The sequence below is a fragment of the Anomaloglossus baeobatrachus genome, chromosome 3 (assembly GCF_048569485.1).
Source record: "Anomaloglossus baeobatrachus isolate aAnoBae1 chromosome 3, aAnoBae1.hap1, whole genome shotgun sequence".
Classification (NCBI taxonomy): domain Eukaryota; kingdom Metazoa; phylum Chordata; class Amphibia; order Anura; family Aromobatidae; genus Anomaloglossus; species Anomaloglossus baeobatrachus.
The window spans coordinates 282462103-282488865 of NC_134355.1; the positions used below are offsets into that span (position 1 = coordinate 282462103).

General features: G+C 43.4%; 1 protein-coding gene across 1 annotated transcript in view; it reads right to left on the reverse strand.

Annotated features, from left to right (window-relative positions):
- Positions 1 to 26763, reverse strand: part of ENPP1 (ectonucleotide pyrophosphatase/phosphodiesterase 1) — a 136711-nt gene that overhangs the window by 34755 nt on the left and 75193 nt on the right. The window contains exons 9-14 of the mRNA XM_075341480.1: positions 26579 to 26688; positions 23860 to 23925; positions 16128 to 16200; positions 14357 to 14465; positions 12360 to 12491; positions 9480 to 9511 (exon numbers count right to left, since the gene is read on the reverse strand). Of these exons, the coding sequence (XP_075197595.1) occupies positions 9480 to 9511; positions 12360 to 12491; positions 14357 to 14465; positions 16128 to 16200; positions 23860 to 23925; positions 26579 to 26688 (522 nt within the window). The remainder of the gene's footprint in view (positions 1 to 9479; positions 9512 to 12359; positions 12492 to 14356; positions 14466 to 16127; positions 16201 to 23859; positions 23926 to 26578; positions 26689 to 26763) is intronic.

Here is a 26763-nt window from a genome sequence, read left to right on the forward strand (position 1 = left end):
CCTTTAATAATGTACCTATTTTGGATTTCAAAAATTTTATTTTTTTTCTTCCTAATATTCAAAGCCTTCCGGACAGCTATTTAAAGAGAAAAAAATCCAGACATTTAAATGTGAATGTATGTTTTTGCATACTGGTTATATAAAGTCTAATCTGGCGCTCACACATGCCACAGCAATAGAGCGGCCTGTTGTAGTTGCTCGCTTTTGGGACACGTACCTATCTCCCTAAGCAATTCTTGTTACACTCTTTTTGGGAAAAGAGAGGAAAAAAATTTGTTCCAAAAACAGATCTAAGAAATAATCCAAACATACTGAAACTATGATACAGTACTTGGTTTTTGCACATCTATTTTTTGTCCAGTTTGATACCCACACAGCTCACACCAATATTGTAATCTGTTGCAACATTTTGCTTTTTAGATGTATAACTATCAACCTAGCATTTCTTGTTACTTCTTTTTTGGCAAAGGGGGAATAACTGGGCTTGAAAAGACTAACAAATGTTCACTACCGTCTTGTAAAAAATATATAATAATAATAATAATAAAAAGTGAACATGGCAATAGACTTCATAATGTGAAAGAAAAAAAAATAGTAAATAAAAACATACTATGAACAAGCGGCAGCAGCACCACTACAAGCATCAGTCTTCTAGTTATTAGTTTTATCACATACAGGTTTTAAAGAGAACCTGTCACCAGATTTGGTGACTATAAGCTGCGGCCACCACCGCTGAGGTCTTATAAACAGCATTCTAGAATACTGTACAGTATATAAGAGCCCAGGCCTCATAATGTAAAAAAAAACAACACTTTAATAATAAAACTCACTTAGGGGGCAGTCCGGACCGATGGGCGTCACTGCTCTTCGGTCCGGCGCCTTCTCTCTGCTGCAATCTTCATCCTCCTTCTGCCCAGCCCAGTATGGATGAGGCATCTACATCATCCACACAGGTTGACATTGCAGTCCTGTGCAGTTGCACTTTGACCTGCTCTGCTGAGGGCAGATCAAAGTACTGTAATGAGAAGACTCGAGAAAAGGTTACACACCGCCTGCGCATGGGAACTACAGTACTTTGCTCTGCCTTGAGTACGGCAGATCAAAGTGCGCCTGCATAGGGCCTCAATGCCGGCTAGGGTGCATGACGTAGGACACGTCATGGACAAGGGTCTCAGAAGAAGGAGGAAGGTGATCGCCACAGAGAGTAGGCGCCGGATTGGAGAGCAGCGACACCCGTCGGACCGGACTGCCCCTTAGGTGAGTGTTAGAAAAGTTTTTTTATGTTGTACACAGTGGCCTGTGCTCTTATATACAGTATTCTAGAATGCGGTATATAAGAGCTGAGTGGTGGTGTAGCAGCTTATAGTAGCCAAATCTGGTGACAGGTTCCCTTTAATCGGCCTCCTATGCTTCTTCCTTCCTCTCCACTAACAAATACATTTTAGTGGAGAGTAAGTAGAGGGCACTATGAAAAATATAGTGGCACATCACTCGTCTCAATCAAATAAGGAAAATGATACCCCTGACATTGACATTATCAATTTGAGTGAGTGTTTTGTACGGTTCTGCTCTTCTGCAATAAAAGTTAACCATTTACATTGTGGACTTTCAATCTCGCCAATATTACGTCCATCTTTTCTGCCTTTTAGTCCCCTAAACCACAGTATGCTGGGAGCTAAGGAAAAATATTTCACAAGTACCGTATTTATCAGATTATAAGACACACATTCAAAAAAAACGCAAAAAAAACACAGCAAGGTTATGAGGTTATGATTAAGAGGAGCATGCCTCAAAAACGTGTAAACCGGTGTTTCTGGGGCCAGTTTGCTGTGTTCTTCTCACCTGCCATCTATGTGTGTTTTAGTACAATTTTTCCAATAAAAGAAGCTTTTACTCCATATGTGCTGGAACAAAGTTTTTCTTGGATACACACTATACTGCTGCCGCTGGGATGCTAGTGCTGGTCCTGCAAAGCTGGATGTTCCCTTGTCTGTCCCTTCACATTCTAAACTCTGCAGTTGCTGCCACTGCTGATTGCCTGTAGTGCATCTCAATGCTGTAATGCTGCTGCAGAGCTTGCCAGTCCTAACCCTACACAGCAGGACATCAGCTCGCCTCTTCTATCAAATTCTATGCAGTAACTGATGCAACAACTCCACTGCTGATAGACAGACACAGACATATCCTCCTTGTCCATAATGTTGTGTATCTATACTGTTCTGCTGTTAGGGGCCCTATCCTCTTCAAGGTAAATGAACCTGAAACTGCAGAATCATTTTTGCATGTTTTTTTAAGAAGCCATTGCTTTTTTTTAAATTTACAAATCAGCAAACCTGTTGCCTTTTGCAGAAAAAAAGGATAATTTTTGAATGTCTGATTAAATAGCCATTGCTTCTAAATTTCCCAAACAGCAAGCCTGTTGCTAATATCAAAATAGAGAATTGATAATAAATACTTGATAACAGCTATAAATTCATCATTTAACAAACAAAGTAGTGCTACTTCTCAGTTATTTTTAGACTACCACTTGCCAATCAGCCATGCATTCTTCTCCAGTATGTACATGGCCTGTGTTTAATTAACTAATTCTGCAGTCTCCTATGTATTGTGATGTACAGTGGTTGATGCTTTTAAGAATGCATATTAAGAACTGTATTAAGAATTATAGAAAAAGAACGGAATTTTGTTTACTTACCGTAAATTCCTTTTCTTCTAGCTCTAATTGGGAGACCCAGACAATTGGGTGTATAGGCTATGCCTCCGGAGGCAGCAAAAAGTATTACACTCAAAAGTGTTAAGCCCCTCCCCTTCTGCCTATACACCCCCCGTGCTCCCACGGGCTCCTCAGTTTTGGTGCAAAAGCAAGAAGGAGGAAATATAATTACAAACTGGTTTAAAGTAACTTCAATCCGAAGGAACATCGGAGAACTGAAACCATTCAACATGAACAACATGTGTACACAAAAAAACAGGGGCGGGTGCTGGGTCTCCCAATTAAAGCTAGAAGAAAAGGAATTTACGGTAAGTAAACAAAATTCCGTTCTTCTTTTTCGCTCTATTGGGAGACCCAGACAATTGGGACGTCCAAAAGCAGTCCCTGGGTGGGTAAAATAATACCTCGTAAGAGAGCCGTAAAACGGCCCTTTCCTACAGGTGGGCAACCGCCGCCTGAAGGACTCGTCTACCTAGGCTGGCATCCGCCGCAGCATAGGTATGCACCTGATAGTGTTTCGTGAAAGTGTGCAGGCTCGACCAGGTAGCCGCCTGACACACCTGCTGAGCCGTAGCCTGGTGCCTCAAAGCCCAGGACGCGCCCACGGCTCTGGTAGAATGGGCCTTCAGCCCTGAGGGAACCGGAAGCCCAGCCGAACGGTAAGCTTCGATAATTGGCTCCTTGATCCACCGAGCCAGGGTTGATTTGGAAGCCTGTGACCCTTTACGCTGGCCAGCGACAAGGACAAAGAGTGCATCCGAGCGGCGCAGGGGCGCCGTACGAGAAATGTAGAATCTGAGTGCTCTCACCAGATCTAACAAGTGCAAATCCTTTTCACATTGGTGAACTGGATGAGGATAAAAAGAAGGTAAGGAGATATCCTGATTGAGATGAAAGGGGGATACAACCTTAGGGAGAAATTCCGGAACCGGACGTAGAACCACCTTGTCCTGGTGAAACACCAGAAAAGGGGCTTTGCATGACAACGCTGCTAGCTCAGACACTCTCCGAAGAGAAGTGACTGCTACTAGGAAGACCACCTTCTGCGAAAGGCGTGAGAGAGAGATATCTCTCATTGGCTCGAATGGTGGTTTCTGAAGAACCATCAGCACCCTGTTCAGATCCCAGGGTTCTAACGGCCGCTTGTAAGGTGGAACGATGTGACAAACTCCCTGCAGGAACGTGCGTACCTGTGGAAGTCTAGCTAGGCGCTTCTGGAAAAACACCGAGAGCGCAGAAACTTGTCCCTTAAGGGAGCCAAGCGACAAACCCTTTTCCAGTCCAGATTGAAGGAAGGACAGAAAAGTAGGTAATGCAAATGGCCAGGGAGAAAAACCCTGAGCAGAGCACCATGACAGAAAAATTTTCCACGTCCTGTGATAGATCTTGGCGGACGTTGGTTTCCTAGCCTGTCTCATAGTGGCAATGACATCCTGAGATAATCCTGAAGACGCTAAGATCCAGGACTCAATGGCCACGCAGTCAGGTTGAGGGCCGCAGAATTTAGATGGAAAAACGGCCCTTGAGACAGCAAATCTGTTCGGTCTGGTAGTGCCCACGGTTGGCCGACTGTGAGATGCCACAGATCCGGGTACCACGACCTCCTCGGCCAGTCTGGAGCGACGAGGATGGCGCGGCGGCAGTCGGCCCTGATCTTGCGTAACACTCTGGGCAACAGTGCCAGCGGAGGAAACACATACGGGAGCTGAAACTGCGACCAATCCTGAACTAAGGCGTCTGCCGCCAGAGCTCTGGGGTCTTGAGACCGTGCCATGAACATTGGTACCTTGTTGTTGTGCCGGGACGCCATGAGGTCGACGTCCGGCACCCCCCAGCGGCAACAGATCTCCTGAAACACGTCCGGGTGAAGGGACCATTCCCCTGCGTCCATGCCCTGGCGACTGAGATAATCTGCTTCCCAGTTTTCCACGCCTGGGATGTGAACTGCGGATATGGTGGAGGACGTGGCTTCCACCCACATCAAGATCCGCCGGACTTCCTGGAAGGCTTGACGACTGCGTGTGCCGCCTTGGTGATTGATGTATGCCACCGCTGTGGAATTGTCCGACTGAATTCGGATCTGCTTGCCTGCCAGCCACTGCTGGAACGCTTTCAGGGCAAGATACACTGCCCGAATTTCCAGAACATTGATCTGAAGCGAGGACTCTTGCCGGGTCCACGTACCCTGAGTCCTGTGGTGGAGAAAAACTGCTCCCCATCCTGACAGACTCGCGTCTGTCGTAACTACTTCCCAAGATGGGGGAAGGAATGATTTCCCCTTCGATAATGAAGTGGGAAGAAGCCACCACCGAAGGGAGGCTTTGGTCGCCTGAGAGAGGGAGACGTTCCTGTCGAGGGACGTCGGCTTCCTGTCCCATTTGCGTAGGATGTCCCATTGAAGGGGACGCAGGTGAAACTGCGCGAAAGGGACTGCTTCCATTGCCGCCAGCATCTTCCCCAAGAAGTGCATGAGGCGCCTCAAGGGGTGTGACTGGCCTTGAAGGAGAGACTGTACCCCTTGCTGTAGTGACTGCTGTTTGATCAGCGGAAGCTTCACTATCGCTGAGAGGGTATGAAACTCCATGCCAAGGTACGTCAGCGATTGGGCCGGTGTCAGATTTGACTTTGGAAAATTGATGATCCACCCGAAACTCTGGAGAGTCTCCAGGGTAGCGTCGAGGCTGTGTTGGCATGCCTCTTGAGAGGGTGCCTTGATCAACAGATCGTCCAAGTACGGGATCACAGAATGACCCTGAGAATGGAGGACCGCTACTACAGTAGCCATAACCTTGGTGAAAACCCGTGGGGCTGTTGCCAGGCCGAATGGTAGTGCCACGAACTGCAGGTGTTCGTTTTCCATGGCGAAGCGCAAGAAGCGTTGGTGCTCTGGGGCAATCGGAACGTGGAGATAAGCATCTTTGATATCGATCGATGCAAGGAAATCTCCCTGGGACATTGAGGCGATGACGGAACGGAGGGATTCCATCCGGAACCGCCTGATCTTTACGTGTTTGTTGAGAAGTTTCAGGTCCAGGACAGGACGGAAGGACCCGTCCTTCTTTGGGACCACAAACAAGTTGGAGTAAAAACCGTGGCCCTGTTGCTGAAGAGGAACAGGGACCACCACTCCTTCTGCCTTCAGGGTGCCCAGCGCCTGCCGAAGAGCCTCGGCTCGCTCGGGGGGCGGAGAGGACCGGAAGAATCGAGTCGGGGGACGAGAGATGAACTCTATCTTGTAACCGTGAGAGAGAATGTCTCTCACCCAGCGGTCTTTTATTTGTGGCAGCCAGGTGTCGCAAAAGCGGGAGAGCCTGCCACCGACCGAGGATGCTACTAGAGGAGGTAGAAAGTCATGAGGCAGCCGCTTTGTTAGCGGTGCTCCCAATGGCCTTTTTAGGACGTGACTTAGACCGCCATGCATCAGAGTTCCTTTGTTCTTTCTGAGACCTTTTGGACGAGGAGAATTGGGACCGGCCCGCGTCCCGAAAGGACCGAAACCTCGACTGCCCTCTCCTCTGTTGGGAGAGGTTCTGCTTGGGCTGGGGTAAGGATGTATCCTTTCCCTTGGATTGTTTGATGATTTCATCCAGGCGCTCGCCAAAGAGCCTGTCGCCAGAAATTGGCAAACCGGTTAAACGCTTTTTGGAAGCGGAATCTGCCTTCCACTCCCGTAGCCACAAGGCCCTGCGGACTACTACCGAATTGGCGGTCGCAACTGCCGTACGGCTCACAGAGTCCAGGACAGCATTTATAGCGTAAGACGCAATTGCCGAGGTCTGGGAGGTAATGGAAGCCACTTGTGGCGCAGCCGCTTCAATTTTCGTTTGACCTGCTGATATAGCTTGTAGCGCCCATACGGCTGCGAATGCTGGGGCAAAAGAAGCTCCGATAGCTTCATAGATGGATTTCATCCAGAGCTCCATCTGCCTGTCAGTGGCATCTTTAAGCGAGGCCCCATCTTCCACTGCAAGTATGGATCTAGCCGCCAGTCTGGAGATTGGAGGATCCACTTTGGGACATTGAATCCAACCTTTAACCACTTCCGGGGGAAAAGGATAACGTGTATCCTTAAGGCGCTTAGAGAAACGCTTATCCGGACAAGCATGGTGATTCTGGATTGCCTCTCTGAAATCAGAGTGGTCTAGAAACATACTCTGTGTACGCTTGGGGAACCTGAAGCGAAATTTCTCCTGCTGAGAATCTGACTCCTCCGCCGGAGGGGCTGAGGGAAGAATATCCAGCAACTGATGAATGGATGCAATAAGATCATTCACTATGGCGTCCCCGTCTGGAGAATTAAGATTGAGAGCGCTCCCAGGATCAGAATCCTGATCAGCTGTCTCCGCATCATCAACCAGAGAATCCCCCCGCTGAGACCCTAAACAATATGATGTCGAGGGAAATTCTAAGCGGGCCCGCTTAGACGATCTGGGGCTAGGTTCTAAGTCCGAAACCTCCGTCTGGGAGGTATGAGATACCCCGTGAGGACATTGTTGGTCCAACTGAGGGGGGTCAGGGACCAATGATTCAACAGAGTCCCTTTGCTGAGATACCGGTCTGGACTGCAAGGCTTCTAGTATCTTAGCCATAGTCTCAGAGAGTTGATCCTTAAAGGCTGCAAACTCAGTCCCCGTCACCTGGACATTGTCAATAGGTGGCTCCCCCTGGGCCCCTCTTAGCAGAGGATCCGGCTGAGGAAGTGTCACAGGGGTCGAACACTGTACACAATGAGGGTCAGTGGAACCTGCCGGTAGCTGGGTCTTACATGCGGCGCAGGCAACATAATAAGCCTGTGTTTTGGCACCCCTGCCTTTTGTGGGCGCCATGCTATAGTTTTCCCTGAGTAACACAATAGGGTATATAGCCAGAAAGAACTGTGCTCATACAGTGTAAATTATATACAGTACACAAATAATGTACCAATACAATACAGCACCATGGGGCTAGCACCACATGTGCTGCTTACCAGCCGCCTAAGCGGTTGTGAGGCCACCAGAGACCGTGTCTGGGTCTCCCATGAATATGTCCCTCTCTGCAGCGTCGGTGGAGCTGACAGGAATGGCTGCGGCGTCCTGACGAGCTGAGGAAGCTGTGGGCGTGGCCTGGAAAGAGCGCGAAACGGGCGCTCACACTGTGCACGGTGAGGGGAGTGGAGCATGTAAATCATACTCCAGCCCTCATTGCTGCTCGCTCCGTGCAGCGTCCCGCCCTTCCCCTGCCTGTCAGGGCTGAGGGCGGGAGAGAAAAAGGGAAACTAGGCCGCAATGAAGCCGGGGACCGTAGTAATAAACGCGGCCGCCGTAAAAGCGCGGTCGCGTGAAAGTCCCCGGCGAACTACAAGTCCCAGCCGCGCCGCAGTGTCCCGTGGCAACGGCGGTCAGTGCGGTAGCCCTTACATATAAACACACTCAGCGACGCTGAGTGTGTAATGGCACATATAGACCCGGTCAGCGCCGCGGTCCCCGGTGCACTAGCACACCCAGCAAAGCTGAGGTGATGCCGTGCGCGGTCCCCATAGGGATACAGAGTACCTTTAAGATGCAGGGCCATGTCCCTGAACGGTATCGGCTCCTATCCATCAGGCTCCACAGGAGTTGTGGATGAAGCCCGGTCTCAGTGCCTGGAGACCGATAAGATCCCACTTCACCCAGAGCCCTAAGGGGGATGGGGAAGGAAAACAGCATGTGGGCTCCAGCCTCCGTACCCGCAATGGATACCTCAACCTTAACAACACCGCCGACAAAAGTGGGGTGAGAAGGGAGCATGCTGGGGGCCCTATATGGGCCCACTTTTCTTCCATCCGACCTAGTCAGCAGCTGCTGCTGACTAATCTGTGGAGCTGTGCTTGCATGTCTGCCTCCTTCGCACAAAGCAAAAAAACTGAGGAGCCCGTGGGAGCACGGGGGGTGTATAGGCAGAAGGGGAGGGGCTTAACACTTTTGAGTGTAATACTTTGTGCTGCCTCCGGAGGCATAGCCTATACACCCAATTGTCTGGGTCTCCCAATAGAGCGAAAAAGAAAATACAACAAAGCTTTATGTTTTGTAGTTCATTTTGCCTCTAAAACATATAAAACGTTATAAATATATGTAACAATTTTGTTGTAATTTAGATAATTGGCATACTTTATGTAAGGCTCCCTTTACACATCCATGCAAAAAATGAACGTTTTGCACGGTCCGTGATGTAGGTGCATATATGTGTTCATTAATGTTTGTGTGTGTTCCTTGTGCTGTTCCTGTGCTATCCATGTGACATCTAGATAGCACACACGGACAGCATGTACTTACATACTGTCTCCGGCACTGCCGTTGCTCCAGAGTCCACGATCAGTTTAGTGAATATTCATGAGCATAACGATCAGGACCCAGAAGCAACTGCAGCGCTGGTGACAGGTAAAAAAAAAAAAAAAAAAAGAAAAAAATGTATACTTATAAGTGAGGAGTTTTCTCCGGTACATGCCACACGGATCACATCAGTGTCCGTGTAACACCCATGTTGCTGGCAGAAAACGGGCATGTCGCCATGTGCAGCACACGGACACACGTGCTCCACAAGGACACACGTGCTCCACAAGGACACACGTGCTCCACAAGGACACACGTGCTCCACAAGGACACACAGTCCGTGTGAAAACACAGACGTGTGCGCAAACCCATTGAGTTTAATGGGTCTACATGTGTCCGTGTCTTCGGTACATGTGGAAACACGAATGTGTGAATGAGGCCTAATGTGTATAGTAAAATCAGATTGGATTTGTACTTACTGATAGGTTCTTGGCAAGCTCTTTATAATCAACTGAAAGAGACATTCTTGAAGATTAGATGCCTAAAGTTAAAAATATTTGTAAAAGTGAAGTAAAATAGTTTACTACAGACAGACAATGATGAATATATAATCTTTTCTAAAAAAAAAAAAAAAAAAAAAAAAAAGCCTCCATTTCTAAAAGCATGTTTTGCGGTATTTTATATAACTATTTTTTCCATAAAGTTACTTCTCTTGCCAGATTGTCATTTACTCTACAAACCATGTGTTTTTGTTAAAGGGACTCTGTCAGCAGGTTTTTGCTACCTCATGTAAGAGCTGCATGATGTAGAGAAAGACATTCTGAAGCTAAAGATGTATCACTTAGCTTACTTGCTGCAGCCGTTCTGACACAGTGAAAGTTCTTATTTTTCAAATGTAGCAGAGCTCTGGGATCTGCTCCCACCCCCAGCAGACTTTCAGCCTACATTTCCATAGACAGAAGCTGCTAATCACAGAAGGGGCGGAGTTGGACTACAGGTCATGCTCCTCTGTTGTGAATGTCAGTTATGCTTTTGCTGCTGTGAGGCTCCCTCTTATGACCAGGAATGATTTGGACAGAGACCAGGTGTGTTAGAGCAAAGGGCGTTTCCATTGCTAACTCTCTGCCTATTTAAACCTTGGTCTGCCAGCAGTCTGAGCCAGATGTCATTTGTTCTTTAGTTTCCAGCCTTCTCATCCTGCTCCAGACCACATCTACCCCAGATAAGTGCTTGGTTCTTTCTTATGTTGTTTTTGCTCTTATCTGAGTTTGTCATTTACTGTGGTTGTTTTCAGTTTATTTGCAGGCAGGAATCTTCCCTCTCAGTTGCTTAGCTGGGAATCTCCCTGCAGCTATGTTTTGAGTATTGCTCCTATAAGTCCATGTGTTTGTTGCTTCTTGAATGTGTAATGGTTCCTGCTTTCTGTTCATTGGTATGACAAGAGCGCTTGGTATAGGACGGAGTTCAGATCCAGCGATATGAGGGCTTTTTGTACTATCAGGAATTTGGATTTTTGTAGGGTTTTTCTCTGGCCACCATCAGCCCCTTTCCCATCCTGTCCTATTTAGTCAGTGGAGCCTCACCTTTGCTAATCCTATCATCTATCTGTGTATTGTGTTTTCCTATATCACCGCAGTCTTTGAATGTGGGGGGCTTGCTATACTTTTATGGTCTATTTCTGAGGCAGAGAGCTATTCATCTTTTTTCCTTCCTTTAGGATAGCTAGTTCTCCGGCTGGGTTTGCGGTGCATAGGATGTTAGTTTACCCCTCAGCTACTTCTAGTGTTGATGGTTAGTAAGGGGATGGCGGCCAGATTAGTTGCCAATGATCTTGTCACCATTTTACCAATGATTTATGGTGATCTTCCATGGTTCCAGATCATAACACTCCTCAGTCCAACTAATGATAAAGCTATGAGGTTGAAACATTGCAGATAAACAAAAGCACACTTTGAGATAAGAGACGGATGGCTGTAAACTGCATGTTAACTCTTACAGCGTGTTGGCTTACATAGGAAAAACACCCTGACAGATTCCCTGTAATGGCTATGTAACACCTAGAAGGGCTAACTGAACTAAAATGAAATTACGTGAAATGATAAATTAGATTGTTAATCCATCTCCTTCCTAACATCATTTATTTTTTTACTATCAATAATCCTAGGACTATTAGTTATTTTTTATAACACATGAAAGTTCAAGACTATTTAAAAGGAAACCTGTCATGTAAAAAAAATGCTATTAACCTGCATAGGTATGGCGTTTATCTGCAGGCTAATAGCATTCTGAAGCTGTCCGGCGCCCACGCCTAGAGTCCTGCTACTAGGAGGAAATTAATGTATTCCTTCTGAAAGCCTCGGGTTTTCAGTCATAGAGGCACGTCCAACATTGCTTTCACACCTAGTGAGCAGCAGCGGCTGCAACTGTGCCCCCGACACGGATTGACAACTGGCTCAGCATGACATCCGGCTGTCAGTCAGTGATGGGCGAAGTAACAGCCGCAGCACACGGTGCAGAAAGCAGTGACTGAAACCCCACTGACCCACCCCAATGACTGAAAGCCCAAGGCTTTCAGAAGAAACAAAGTTCATTTTTTTTCAGGCAGCGGGACTCTCAGTGTAGGCAACGGGCAGCTTCAGAACACTATCAATCTGCAGATTAACACTATATTTGCAGATTAAGTGTTTTTTTACTTAACCAATTACCTTTAGAGGAAAAAGAATTAGACTCAAAAATGTGTAAAAAAAAAAAAAATAGCATCCAACACAATGGTACATTGTTTTAAGATATGTGTTGCACTTTCGTACATATATCATATACTAACTAGTTACATTTCACAAGTCTCCCTCAATGTTAGATGTCCTAGGGGTAAAAAAGTTGGGAGTCTTGTATGCAACATGCCTGAATTTGCTTTTCATGAGACATAAGACACCATCAGCCAAATGTGACAATTCTTGACTCTCCTTTAATCCCAGATGTCAGGGTAAGAGTCAGGCATCTTGAATTTCAATATACTTTTCTTCTCATGTTTTTTATCAACATCTTTTCTTTGCATCAGCGAAAAACTGCTTCCAGGAGAGGTCTTCCCTATGCCCCAAAAAAACACTGAAAACACATGCATGCTCAGCCTAACCTGCATTTGTATGTGCGGGTTGGGGAGAAATAGTGGTTTGTCAATTGAGAATTTGTTGATTGACAGCTACCAAGTTATATGGCCACATTACAGTACAATTACAGTATTTATAACCTGGTAGAGGACAATTTACAATAGAACAATGCTGCTAAAAAGGGGCAAACAATATATCATGCCTGATAAGTAACAATATAAGATCATATAAGAGAAATAGATAATAACATACAAGAGAAATACTCATCTGGTAAATTCACCGGTCTCAGACGGGCTGCTGGTCCATATACCACAATGTAGTCATCAGAGGAGTTTACATAAGTCGCTAGGTATTCAATATTTCCACAACGCGATTCCTCCATGCCTGATATATACCGCAAATATAGGTTATATTACAGTATTTATTCAACTCATTTTGTCGACATTTGAGATGTTAATCAAGTTCTTGGTTCCTATTAAACCATACATACTCATCTACACATCGGGACACACTCATACATTGGACAGCTGGCCAATTTTGCCAAAATCAGTGGTTTTACCAACTTCTCAGAAATCAAGTTATTACACAGCACAACCCAACAAAAGGTTCAATCTGCTCCTGGGCAAAAACCATGTGTCCTATACTAAAATCGAGGGTGCATATTCAGAATCCAAAGTCAGAATTGTTGTAACACAACAGGAGATTGTGGTATGCATAAGTTTGCCCACATGAATTAAGCCCTTGGAAAGCACTCAATTTTGCACAGAATGAGTTTTACTCCATCTTCATCAAAGATGTTCCCAAGGAAGTTCATTACTATTAGCACAAATGCATCCCAAGCTGCAAGTTCCAGAGGGTTGAGTCTTATTCTGAATGTGTTATAATTAGAGATAAGAGAACCCAAGCTTCGGTGTTCTTACCAAACACAGACTTTACAACAAAAAAAAACAGAGTTTGGATTCGGAGTTCATGTGCTTTATGTATCAACACCACTAGCGTGAGCATCTCTGTCCTTGGACCCGCTCAGTGCTCACTGCTCAGCCCAATGCAAGCCACTTGCAGTATTTGAATGACTTGCACTGGGGGTAACAACAGCGTGATTGGATGTAGTGTTCAAGAAATTAAAAAAAAAAATGTAAAAAACCCCACCCACCTGCCCCCAGATGTGATCTGATTATGCCTGGCTGCATTTAAGTGGAGACCCAAACTGCCCAATTAGTGACTTCCACTGGGGTTCAGGTCAAGCCCGGGTCCCAAACCGAACTTTAAAAGTCCAGCTGAATCCACTAAACCAAATTTCTAGTCATGAATTACTTTATTAATTTTGGGGCCACTAAATATTCCTGCCTTTATTTTAGCCTTATTTTCAGAGTGCTAAACTTCTTGAAATACTGGAAAGCATTGCCATCACGATCAATTGCAACTTCAACATTTTCTCTTAAGCTAAGTTTAATGTAACGTGGTGCAAAATAAACATGAAGTGGATTAACCAGTGATTTGTGTTGTACATTGTCCGACAAACTGTGTGCTTGACTCTGAAAGGAGACTGTCTCATTTTGTAATGATTGTGATCATCATGACTGTTTCAAATGCACAAGACTCACATATGCTTCATTGACCCTAACTGTAGGCCAAACGGCAGTGCTAACACTTTCAGGACAGCACAAATATTCCATTAATGTTCTGAGTACTTGATCATCTAAATCTGATTGGCTCAGCAAGCCACATATGTAGTAGAAATTATCCAGATTGTTAACACATTTGCGCCTATCCATCTTAAGTTTCAAAACAGACATGAACATTAATTTCTTCCTTCAACTATTTAGCTTAGAGGCAGCTGGGAGCACCACACCAGGGCAATCAGGAAAAGCTAGGTAAAGTGCTCAGATTGTCACCTCTAATGAATGTGACATTTCTGGGCGGCTGAAGGCTGGTATTTTTAGGCTGGGGGCCAAATAACCATGGGTCTCCCCAGCCTGAGAATACCAGCCCCCAGCTGTTGGGCTTTCTCATGGCTGGGTATCAAAATTGGGGGGGGGACCGCATGCAGTTGTTTTAATTATTCAAAACAGCGGCATGCGGTTCCTCTTATTTTGATACACAGACAAGATAAGCGCAGCCTGTAGCTGTGGGCTTTATCTGTGCTGGGTATCATAATATAGGGGGACCCTACACCAATTATTTTTGTTATTTAATACATTTGTATTTTGTAGATAGAGGGAATATTAAAATCTTGAACAATTACTTACCATGGTCAGACAAGAGCAACAAATTGACACATTTGTCTAAATTCATCTGCTTTAGTCCATCCATCAACATTCCTACAATTCGGTCGACATTCATTAGGGCTTTAATCACCTGCATTCAAAGAACACTTGGTTAGCATTAGTGCTGAGTGAGCACAACCATTCTTGAGTGCTCTGTACTCGAAAAGAGCAGCTTGATGCTCGGATGGGCTTGACTCATTTACCAAGTATAATAGAAGTCAATGGGAAAATTTTATGGAAAAATGCTCGGGTTCCCCATTGACTTCTATTATACTCAGTAAATGAGTTGAGCCTATCTCAGCGTCCGACTGCTTGTTAGGAGTACCAAGCACCAGAGCATGGTAGTGTTCGCTCATCACTAAATGGCATTAAAGGAAGTACACTTAAAATTTTGTTAAAAAATGTAGAGTAAAGGCCGATTTACATTGTGCGATCTCGCTAGCGAGATCACTAGCGTGTGCACCCGCCCCATCGTTTGTGTATCACGGGCAAATCGCTGCCTGTGGCGCACAAATCGCTCGGACCCGTCACACTACTTACCTGCCTAGCGACGTCGCTGTGACCAGTTCGTTGGGTGTTATAGTGACGTCACTAAGGGGCCGCCCAATAGAAGCGGGGGGGGCGGAGATGACCGGAACGTAACATCCCGCCCATCTCCTTCCTTCCTCATTGCCGGCGGCTGCAGGTAAGGTGATGTTCCTCGTTCCTGCGGTGTCACACATAGCGATGTGTGCTGCCACAGGAATGATTAAAAACATCGTACCTGCAGCAGTAACGATAATTGGGAATAGGGGAGCATGTCAACGAGCAATGATTTTGAACGATTTTGTGACCTTTTTCGATCGCACATGTGTCACACGCAACGACATCGCTAAAGCGGCCGGATGTGCATCATGAATTCCATGACCCCAACGAGATCACTTTAGCGATGTCGCTGCGTGTAAAGCGGCCTAAAGTCTACAACCAAACCTGCTGATTCAAATCTTTGGGTTCTTGAAAAATGCGCAGATAGCACTCCAATGCAAATCTAGTTGCATTTTGGCCCTCTCCTATTTTCATATTTGCTCAATAGAAAAAAATTTAGAGAGTATAGGCGAAGTATTGGAAACTTTCTTATATAAAAAAAAATCCACTAGAATCTGGGCAGGGGGGGGGGAGCGATTTCTCTCATAGACAACACAGCATAGAGAGGGGAATGACTGATTATCTTCATTCACTTTTTAGCGCACAGAGATAAGCTGCAGCAATATGGAGGATATTATACAGCAGAGCTGAGCTGTGTTGATCTGAATCAAGCTCTTATGTGAAGGAAATCACTTGTTGCAGAGCTCTGCACTAAGGTTTTCTGTCTGCATCTTTCTGTTCCCTTCCCTGCTGCTTATTACCTCCCTCTCCCCAAAATATAGAATAATGACTGTGTCACATGACACCTACAGTGCATCTCCTCCAAACAAAATGGAATTGATCTGCTCTTTCCCAGTGCATGACAAGTGCCAGAGGCAGGGGAAGAGGATGAAGGGTCTGATAAATGTCGAAAGAGGCTGATTTCTCTGATAATATATCTTACAAAGTTTCTTAACATAATCTAAACTATTGATTTATGCAAAGTTTATTGAAAGAGGACAGTTCCATTTTAAGAGTCACCCTGGGAAGTAAACCTCTCAAATAAAAAAATCCCTGCTTAGACACATCAGCTCTGTCATGCACATTGAGGTGATACACATTAAAGAAAATATTCAGGCATTTTACTTACCGCACTGCTGACCGGCCCATGCCTGTGTCCTGAGAAATCTGGTTCTTCTAAATACAGAGTGTAAAAGTGTGGTCTAAATCAAACAGTGCCAAGAACGACACACACTTGTCAATTATTTTGAACTCACAACAGAATTCTAAAATTAAAGGGTTAAAACTGAACATTACGACCTCCATCATTAAATCTGTTGCTTTTTTTTTAATTTTTTTTAAAAGGGGAACTTTCATCATCAGGTCAAAAGTGACTAGTTTTTCTGCTTTCATTTTATTCTCACTACGCCTCTGAATATTATTTTTTTTGTTTTACTTTAATTCGCTCTTTTCTTTTCAGATAAAAAGTTGCTTCTCTAGCAGTGTTTTTATGGTTTTTGTAAAAATCACGGGCTCACAGGATCCTCTGGGGCATGTCTTCAGACTGCACTACATAATTACTATGAGAGTCATGTCCCCTTGGCAAAGACTATAAAAAGAAGCAATATAAAGCCATATATCAACAAACAGACGAAAGAGTAACATATGAGCAGTGGGAATAATATCATAGTAAAAACTGTCTGCTTTTGACCTAGTGACTGGTCATCCTTAAGTATAAGTAGCTTAAAACTACAAATGCAAAAGATGTAAATAGTTTTACCATTCTAGTTTATTTGCCCGAAACGGCAGGATTCTCATGATTGTAAAACATGATTCATTGAAAGTAGAAGTTATGATTTTGTTCTCCAACATATTGCAATCACTTAATATATGGCTCAAGATGCAGTGGGAATAATCCACTATATACTTTTAAGCTAAAATGCCATTACAAAGAATGATTAACATGAGTTCACCATCCAAATTTCCATCCCTTTTTTCTTCAAAATGCCGGCCTTTAAAAAAATCCAACAACTTGAACTATGCCATCACAGATTTTGTAAGCCCCATTTATAGAAGGAATTATTTGGACTATAGGAGGTACTGAAGATTAGAATCTGATATTACAGCATGACTCCAGGGTTCTTTTTTCATCCACTGCTGGAGTGGCGTTTTAAATCTAAGTCCCCTGCCCCTGTATTATACTCAAGTTCCAGCAGCTTCATCTTCTATTGCCGCCGCTCAGGTTGGTCTCCGGTAATTTGTGACCTACCGGCAGCTTCAATTTTTCATGGCATGTGTGAGAGGTCAGAACTCAATGCAAGTCTATGAGAGCCTGGTTCTGGCCCTCATAGAGATGCATTGGGAGTTTGTGATTTAACTTCTGACTTTCAACTAGTCAGAAGTTACAGTCACAAGATGTTGCCATGGGACTGGAGTGTTGCCAGTGAAAGGTGAATCCATTGGAAGTTGAGTATTTGACAGGGGCAGCTGCTTATACAGTGCTGGCCAAACTATTGGGACCCCTGCACTTCTGTCAGATAATACTCAGTTTCTTCTTGAAAATGATTGCAATCACAAATTCTTTGGTATTATTATCTTCATTTATTTTGCTTGCAATAAAAAAAACACAAAAGAGAATGAAACAAAAATCAAATCATTGACCATTTCACACAAAACTCCAAAAATGGGCCAGACTAAAGTATTGGCACCCTTAGCCTAATACTTCTTTGCAAAACCTTTAGCCAAAAGAACTGCGAACAACCGCTTCCGGTAACCATCAATGAGTTTCTTACAATGCTCTCCTGGAATTTTACACCATTCTTCTTTGGCAAACTGCTCCAGATTCCTGAGCTTTGAAGGGTGCCTTCTCCAAACTGCCATTTTGAGATCTCTTCACAGGTGTTCTATGGGATTCAGGTCTGGACTCATTGCTGGCCACTTTAGTAGTCTCTAGTGCTTTCTATCAAACCATTTTCTAGTGTTTTTTGAAGTGTGTTTTGGTTCATTGTCCTGCTGGAAGACCCATGACCTCTGAGGAAGACCCAGCTTTCTCACACTGGGCCCTGCATTATGCTGAAAAATTTGTTGGTAGTCTTCAGACTTCATAATTCCATGCACACGGTCAAGCAGTCCAGTGCCAGAGGCAGCAAAGCAACCCCAAAAAATTAGGGAACCTACACCATGTTTGACTGTAGGGACCGTGTTCTTTTCTTTGAATGCCTCTTTTTTATTTCCTGTAAACTATGTTGATGGCTTTTCCCAAAAAGCTCTACTTTTGTCTCATCTGACCAGAGAACACTCTTCCAAAACGTTTTAGGCTTTCTCAGGTAGGTTTTGGCAAACTCCAGCCTGGCTTTTTTATGTCTCGGGGTAAGAAGTGGGGTCTTCCTGGGTATCCTACCATACAGTCCCTTTTCATTCAGACGCCGACGGATAGTACGGGTTGACACTATTGTACCCTCGGACTGCAGGGCAGCTTGAACTTGTTTGGATGTCAGTCGAGGTTCTTTATCCACCATCCGCACAATCTTGCGTTGAAATCTCTCGTCAATTTTTCTTTTCCTTCCACATCTAGGGAGGTTAGCCACAGTGCCATAGGCTTTAAACTTCTTGATGACACTGCGCACCGTAGAGAAAGGAACTTCTTTGGAGGTCTTTGGAGATGGACTTGTAGCCTTGAGATTGCTCATGCTTCCTCACAATTTGGATTCTCAAGTCCTCAGACAGTTCTTTGGTCTTCTTTCTTTTCTCCATGCTCAATGTGGTACACACAAGGACATAGGACAGAGTCCACTTTAATCCATGTCAACTGGCTGCAAGTGTGATTTAGTTATTGCCAACACCTGTTTGGTGCCACAGGTAAGTTACAGGTGCTGTTAATTACACAAATTAGAGAAGCATCACATGAGTTTTCAAACAGTGCCAATACTTTTGTCCACCCGCTTTTTTATGTTTGGTGTGGAATTATACCCAATTTGGCTTTATGACAATTTTTTTTTTTTCATTGAAGACAAATTAAATGAAGATAATAATACCAAAGAATTTGTGATTGCAATCATTTTCAAGAAGAAACTGAGTATTATCTGACAGAATTGCAGGGGTGCCAATACTTTTGGCCAGCACTGTATTTAAAAGTGCCACTACAGTGCTGAAAAAAAACCAAAACACTGGAGTGGTGCTGTAAGAAAATTCTTTAATGTGTTTAAGTATCTCCATAAGGTAGAGCTTTAATTTAAGAAACATTGGTAATGTATATATGTATATCGCATGTATAGGTACACCACCATGAATTTAATGGTGCTTTTAAATTAAATAATAATATATTATAAAATAATAAAAGCTCATGATGGTCAGTGTCTGGGTGTAAAAAACAACAATCACTCTTAAAAGGACTCTGTCAGCAGGTTTTTGCTACCTCATTTGATAGCACCATGATGTATTCATAGAGATCCTGAATCCAGTTATGTATCACTTATTTTACTGGGTTCAGTGATTCTGACACAATCAGAATTTTTAGATTTAGCATGTAGCAGTGCTGAGAGAGCTGTCACGCTTACACCAGGCTCTCTATAAAGATTGTACATTCATAGTGAGGTGTCAATTAGAGGATAGAGAGTGGTGGATTGCCAAGCACAAGGCAATTTTAGTTTGAGCAATCAAGTCCTGCTGCTTAAACAAAATAGCAAACAACAGATCGAACCCTGACAAGACAGGCATCCGTGAATGAACTCTTGCAGCATGTTGTCTTCAAATTACATAGCAAAAACCTGCTGACAGATTCCCTTTAAATAGTCCATAATGTTTTCTCACTATTCCACATAAACATGGATGGCTTTAACCCAAAAAAAAAATGACACAGCTTTCCTGCGATATCAGGACATAATCACATTTTTTTCAAAATGTGTCATTTTACATGGCAATAAATTTTGAAGTCTTCTACTTATCATAAGAGTTGTCTGGAACTAAACAATGAATGTCTTATCTTTAGATAATACATCAATATGAGACTGGTGGGAGTCCAACCTTTGGCACCTCCACCAATCTTCGGAAATCTGCTTCAGAAGCAGCTGGATGTAAGCAATGTATGGATTTGTGCCACTTTTCATCTGTGGAGGTGCTGGGTGTTGGACCTGCACCAAACTCATTTTTGATTATTTAAAAAAAAAAAAAAAGTGAAGTCCACAAAGAAGGTACTGTTTCGATCCTTTAATAATGGATCTTCGTCAGACGGATTGCAATTGAAATCTACACTAGATAAAGTAGGAGCCAAAAAGGGAAATCAGGCTTCTGTGATATACGACACCATCACTAGTGTCATATATCACAGGAGCCTGATCTCCCTTTTTGGCAACTACTTTAGCATAGATTTCAATTGCAATCCGTCTGACGAAAATCCATTATTGAAAGACCAAAACCTTAATTTTGTAGTGACTTGCACAATAAAAAATCAGTATTTATTTTAAAATAAAAAGGAGTGCTGGGTTTCATATCTATTGTCTCACGACGTGGAATCCTACTCTGGCACCCGACCTCCAGAAGTGAAGCTCATTCGTCCGAAATTCTATTCTACAGATAGCAGATCAATTAGTACCATGCAACACTTTAAAAGGAACGCATCAGAAGAAACAGACCTAGTGTTAAATTCAAGTTTTTGTTTCAAATATATTTAAAACCTATTATGACACACCACTAATGTGACGCTAGTCACTACACAGACAAGTCATGTGGCAGGGTAGTCAAACATTCCAGGGTCCAATACCAGGAGACCATGTCAAGTATTAATAGGATAGACAGAAGCGTAATCAGGTCAGGGTCTGAACTGAAAATACCTGGAGGGTTGCAGATCAGAGCAAAGGGACAAGGCAAACAAAAGGTCAGATGAGGTCCAAGGTCTGGAAGCAATAGATCAGAACACAGAGCACAGATAAACTAGGCCAACAAGCACCACTAAGCAGAATGCTATGACTAGTAGTATTCTGAGATTAACTACTCAGCTAAGGGTACCTTCACACTTAGCGATGCAGCAGCGATCCGACCAGCGATCTGACCTGGTCAGGATTGCTGCTGCATCGCTACATGGTCGCTGGTGAGCTGTCAAACAGGCAGATCTCACCAGCGACCAGTGAACAGCCCCCAGCCAGCAGCGACGTGCAAGCGACGCTGCGCTTGCACGGAGCCGCGGTCTGGAAGCTGCGGAGACTGGTAACTAAGGTAAACATCGGGTATGGTTACCCGATGTTTACATTAGTTACCAGCGCACACCGCTTAGCTGTGTGTGCAGGGAGCAGGGAGCCGCGCACACTGAGCGCTGGCTCCTTGCTCTCCTAGCTGCTGTACACATCGGGTTAATTAACCCGATGTGTACAGCAGCTACATGTGCAGAGAGCCGGAGCTGGCAGCACAGGCAGCGTGAGAGCTGCAGAGGCTGGTAACTAAGGTAAATATCGGGTAACCACCTTGGTTACCCGATGTTTATCTTGGTTACAAGCTTACCTCAGCTGTCAGATGCCGGCTCCTGCTCTCTGCTCGCTTCATTGGTCGCTCTCTCGCTGTCACACACAGCGATCTGTGTGTCACAGCGGGAGAGCGCCTTTGAAGAAAACGAACCAGGGCTGTGTGTAACGAGCAGCGATCTCGCAGCAGGGGCCAGATCGCTGCTCATTGTCACACACAGCGAGATCGCTAATGAGGTCACTGCTGCGTCACAAAAAGCGTGACTCAGCAGCGATCTCGGCAGCGAGCTCGCTGTGTGTGAAGCACCCCTAAGTAGCTGGGTTATCACAGAGAACACCTGAAAAAACCCAGCACCTCCCATATCAGATTGAATGATTGAGCTGTCACTAACCAAACTGGCAGCCCATCACACCCTGATTCCATAGTACAGCAAACAGTCACACATTGTGTCAAAGATGCACTGAGCAGAGGAATTGTGTCAGTACCCCTTCTTCAAGGGGGGGCCACTGGACCACCAGTTTTCCTTGGAAACCTATGATGGAAGGCCATTAAGAAATGATTGGCCTTCACAGGACAAATCGGAACCCAAGATCTCTACTCAGGTCTATATCCTTACCAAGCAACCAAATATTGGGAGGGAATTCATAACTTTTGAATGTCCATGGTTCTCTGCATCTCGTACTCTAAATACCCATCAATGGAAACAGAAGGAGGCAAGGATGAGTGAGACAACACTGAAGGGACAAATTATTTTAACAGATCTGTGAAAATCGTTAGGGACACAAGGAGACTGAGGGAGCTTCAACATAAAAATAACTGGTTAGACCAACTCTAGAAAGTCGTATGGGCCAATAAATTTAGGACCCAACTTCTTTGATGGCACTTTCAGCTTAATATTTTTGTAAGATATCCAAACCTTATCTTCCACTTTGAAGACGGAGTCTGCCAAACGCTTACTATCGGCCTTCCTTTTTTTTTTTTTTTTACTAAGTTGGGCCACCCCAGTATTGTTTTGAACCTCCCACCACATATCCCCAAGTTTCTGTATGATTACTTCTACTCCAGGACACCCGGAACTCATCCTAGAAAATTCACCAAAATAAGGATAAAAACCATAATAATTAAAGAAAGCCAAGGTTCCAGTAGAATTGATTAACCAGACTTAAGGGCAAACTCCGCAAGAGGTGAAAATGAGGTCCAGTCCTCCTGCTGAACCATGATGAAACATGTTGAAATTTGCTCCAACAACTGATTTTTCTTCTGTCCGACTGTTGGTTCCAGGGTGATAAGTGTAATGAACGTACGTATTCTAGCACGAGTCAAGAGGGAATAAAGCCTATCAAACTGCATCCACCCCCTTTTGGTTCTTGCACAGTCTAGTACTCCTAGCTTCATAACATCCTAATGGTTTCTGAACAGACTAGAAAATCCCTAGATGCACAACTAGAAACCGACAACTAGGACGCGTCTGCCTAAAAGGCTGTGAAATAGTTTCACTAACCTCCTGAGGAACCAAAGGGGTGTTGCTATGTTACACAGACAAGTTATAAGGCAGGGTAGTCAAACGTTCCAGGGTCTGATAACAGGAGAGCATGTCAAGTTTTAAGGGGATAGACAGAGGTGTTGACAGTTCATAGTCCAGAGTCAGAATACTTGGAGGATAGCGGATCAAGGCAAATGGAAGGTAAGATGAGATCCAAGGTCTGGCAACAGTAGATTAGAACAAAGATAAACTAGGCCAACAAGCACCACTGAGCAGAATGCTACGGCTGACAGTGTTCTGGGATTAACTGCTCAGCCAAGATACACTGAACGGTAACACATATTTTGACGTTATTTTCTCCATACCACAAGCTGCTTAGAAATAAAAAATTATTGCAATTTTCACACTGGCCACTGGGGCTTTTTCAGTCTCTCTTTTTTAACACAGCTCTAGTCATCGGCGAATAGTAACTATTCGTGTTTGGATAATGCTTATCAAATACCGAGTACTATTTCAGTATTAATCACTACAAGAAAAATGCTCAGGTGTATATTTGGAAGTGGTGTGTGGGCTCATACTGTATAATAGAAGGGCCATGTGGTATCTTACACTGTATATAGGGGGCTGTGTGTGAGCTCATATGGTATATAGGAGATGTCAATATCAAGTGATTAAATTGATGTGAATATAAAAAAATAATATCATTACTATGTTAATATTAATATGGAGCAAAATTAATTTCAGCCTATTGGTTTAGCCCTCAACAACAGTCACGATCTCAGGTGGCCCCTTGGGAAAATATGTTGTATACCCCTGGTCTAAAGTAAAAATATTACACTGTTTAGACGAAAACTAGCCTAGGGATGCAAAGACCATGACATTATCTACCACTAGTTTATTCTATATAATTAAGACTCGCGTTTGATGATGTAGAAAGGTTTCTCACCTCTTATCTTCAGGTAGGTGCAGCCATCTGAGAATAGACATTACTCTAGTTTCAAAAGGAATCGATCTGCAGAAAGAAATATGCTGTATCAAATATTTATCAACAGGTTTTGAAAAGGTCTATGTCGAAAAAAAAGGAGATAGGTAGAAACCAAGTGAATAATATTACAAAACAAGATAACTGCATAGTGACAACTTTTAAAGGGAACCAGTCATGTAAAAAAAACACTGTTAACCTGCAGACATGGGTTTAATCTGCAGAATAGTGTTATGAAGCTGCCCGGCGCTTGCACTAAGACCCGGGAGGAAAGGAATTTTATTCTTATCGACAGCCTAGGGCTTTGGGTCATAAGGGTGGGTCGGCGCACTTTCAGTCACTACTCTATGCCTGCATGTTGAATTATATATTGTAGATTTTATATACAGTATATTATATACAAACACATATGAAACCATCTGGAAAATCTAAAGTAATAAAAAAAAAGCTAAAAAAAGAAAGATTTTTTTCATATAAAATACATTTTTATTACATTCATACAATAAAAAAGTACACACATTAGGTATTTGCACAACAGTAGGAATACATACAGTATATATATGTATTCCTACAGTTGTGCAAATACCTAATGTGTGTACTTTTTATTGTATGAATTTTGTTTTTATATATATATATATATATATTTGTTCAACATCTTAGGTGTGAAATGTGAATAAAAAACAAAAAGCAAAAAAACAAAATTCATACAATAAAAAAGTACACACATTAGGTATTTGCACAACTGTAAGAATACATTTTATATATATATTTTCGTTCAACAGCTTAGGTGTGAAATGTGAAGAATAAAAAAGTAAGTTCCATAATAAGTTAGACATACCCAAAAGCAGCAGCAAAAAGTAATATAATTTGCTCTGAATACAACAAAACCTCATACAGGCACGTCATTAAAAAGTATTACAAAATAAGTTATGGCTTCTGAAAAGGGAAGAGGAAAATCTGAAAAACTGGTTGACCATTAAGGCCCTTATAGGCCTGATCATTAAGGTATTAAATACAAGAGCTCAGCGCACCATGGCATGGTGAAACATTTAACTACACCTTCCCACCTGATTGGTTTCCCTCTATCTTTTCCCTTCTCTGGCTGTATGAAGTCTGAGCTGTCAATTAAAAACAGGGGGTGGAGATAGAGGGAGAACAAGCAAGCGTGAAGGTGTACTTAATTGATTGGCCCCGCCATGATGCACCGAATGCCTGTACTTGGTTTGAACAGTCATTTGGTGCTGATAGAGTCCCTTTAATGTTTCTGCAGTGTAAATGTCGACTAGTTTTGTGAACTATCAAACTTCCAAAGTATTCCTTTGGAAGTATTTTCCCTGTACATTTGTACAGCCCAGAGGTGTACAAGCAGGGAGTGGGGAAAGCAGGGCATTTTTCTGATGGGGTAGTCTGTAGTATGTCCTCAGCGACTGCATTCTGTTGTCCCCTGTAGAGTGATTTGACAGTTCTCCAAGCTGGCTACCAAGCTGATAACTCGCTCAGAGATGTTGTAACACATCAGCTCCCAAAAATCAATTGTATTCATGTCTTTCCGGCATGAGTATAATTGAAGTCCTGACCGCCGGCACTTCCAGATTGGGGCGATGTCAGCAGTACAATCTGGTCATCTGATCACTCTGTTTACGTCACTCTCTAGCACGAAGAACTTCGGTCTGGTAAGCGCCCTAACGGTGCTGAAAAAAAACTAAGATTACAAATTGGGGGGTATGCTTATGGAAACAATATGGGGAACATGGGGGTAATCGATGTGAAAATAATATTGGAAGCGGTTAATGGCTGTGAAAACAATATGGGCAGCTGTGAGGGGGAATAGCTCTGAAAACAGTATGGGGGACAGGAAAGGGGGGCCTGTTTGAGGAGACAGTATGGAAAGCAAAGGGGGGAATATGTGACAAGACCGTATGGAAAGCAAGGGGGGAATATGTGAGGAGACAGTATGGAAAGAAAGGAAGGGAATTTATGAGGTGACCGTGTGAAGGCAGTGTGGAAGGCATGTGTCTTCTTTGCATTTTTATCTTCGTTTGATGACAGTGTGGTCCAAGTGTCATCAGTTTTTTTCATACGTCGAGAAAAAGCTAAAAAATGTCTTCACCTTCTTCATTTTGACAGTCTGTGAAAATCAGACTGCAATTGGATGACATCCAAGAGTGGTCCAATTCTCTCATTGGCTTATACACTTGCATTGGCAATTTTAATCTTACATTCAGATCAAAATTGGACATGTCTGCACAATTTTCTCTTGCCACAGACATGTGAATGGTCCCATAGATTATCACAGGTAAGAGTGCAATCCATGAAGATCATGGATAGCACTGGTAAAAGATAATCAGACGTCTGCATAAGGAACAACTATGTATCTATTTTATACAAATCTTGCAGAAAATCATTCTGCTTTCAGAACCTGGGTTATCTGTCCCTATCTGTTTCCTACCAAAAATAAATAATTATTGTACTGAATCAGATCATAAGAAATTAAAATGTCCATAAATTCAGTAAAATGTGTGTGCATGTCTAGCTGCAATTCATGGTAATGTCTTTTGGATATGTGACTTTTTGTCTTATGAATGCTAGGAAATGCGTGATAGTTAAAGTATCTCTTTTGGAGCCAATGTAATACTGTAAGCTATACGGAAAAACATTGTAAAAAAATGCAGCTTGTAATTACCCATTGTATTCTTTATAATTATTTGGATATGTTCCATTAATCTTAACATCAGATCCTGGCCAAAAGTAAGTCCCAGTCTTTAACCCATGGTTCATGGCCGTTATCCATACCTACAAATGGAGAATTTTTAATAAGACTAATTAGCTTATGAATACTTAACTCCACTCCTGAAATAGCACAAAAAA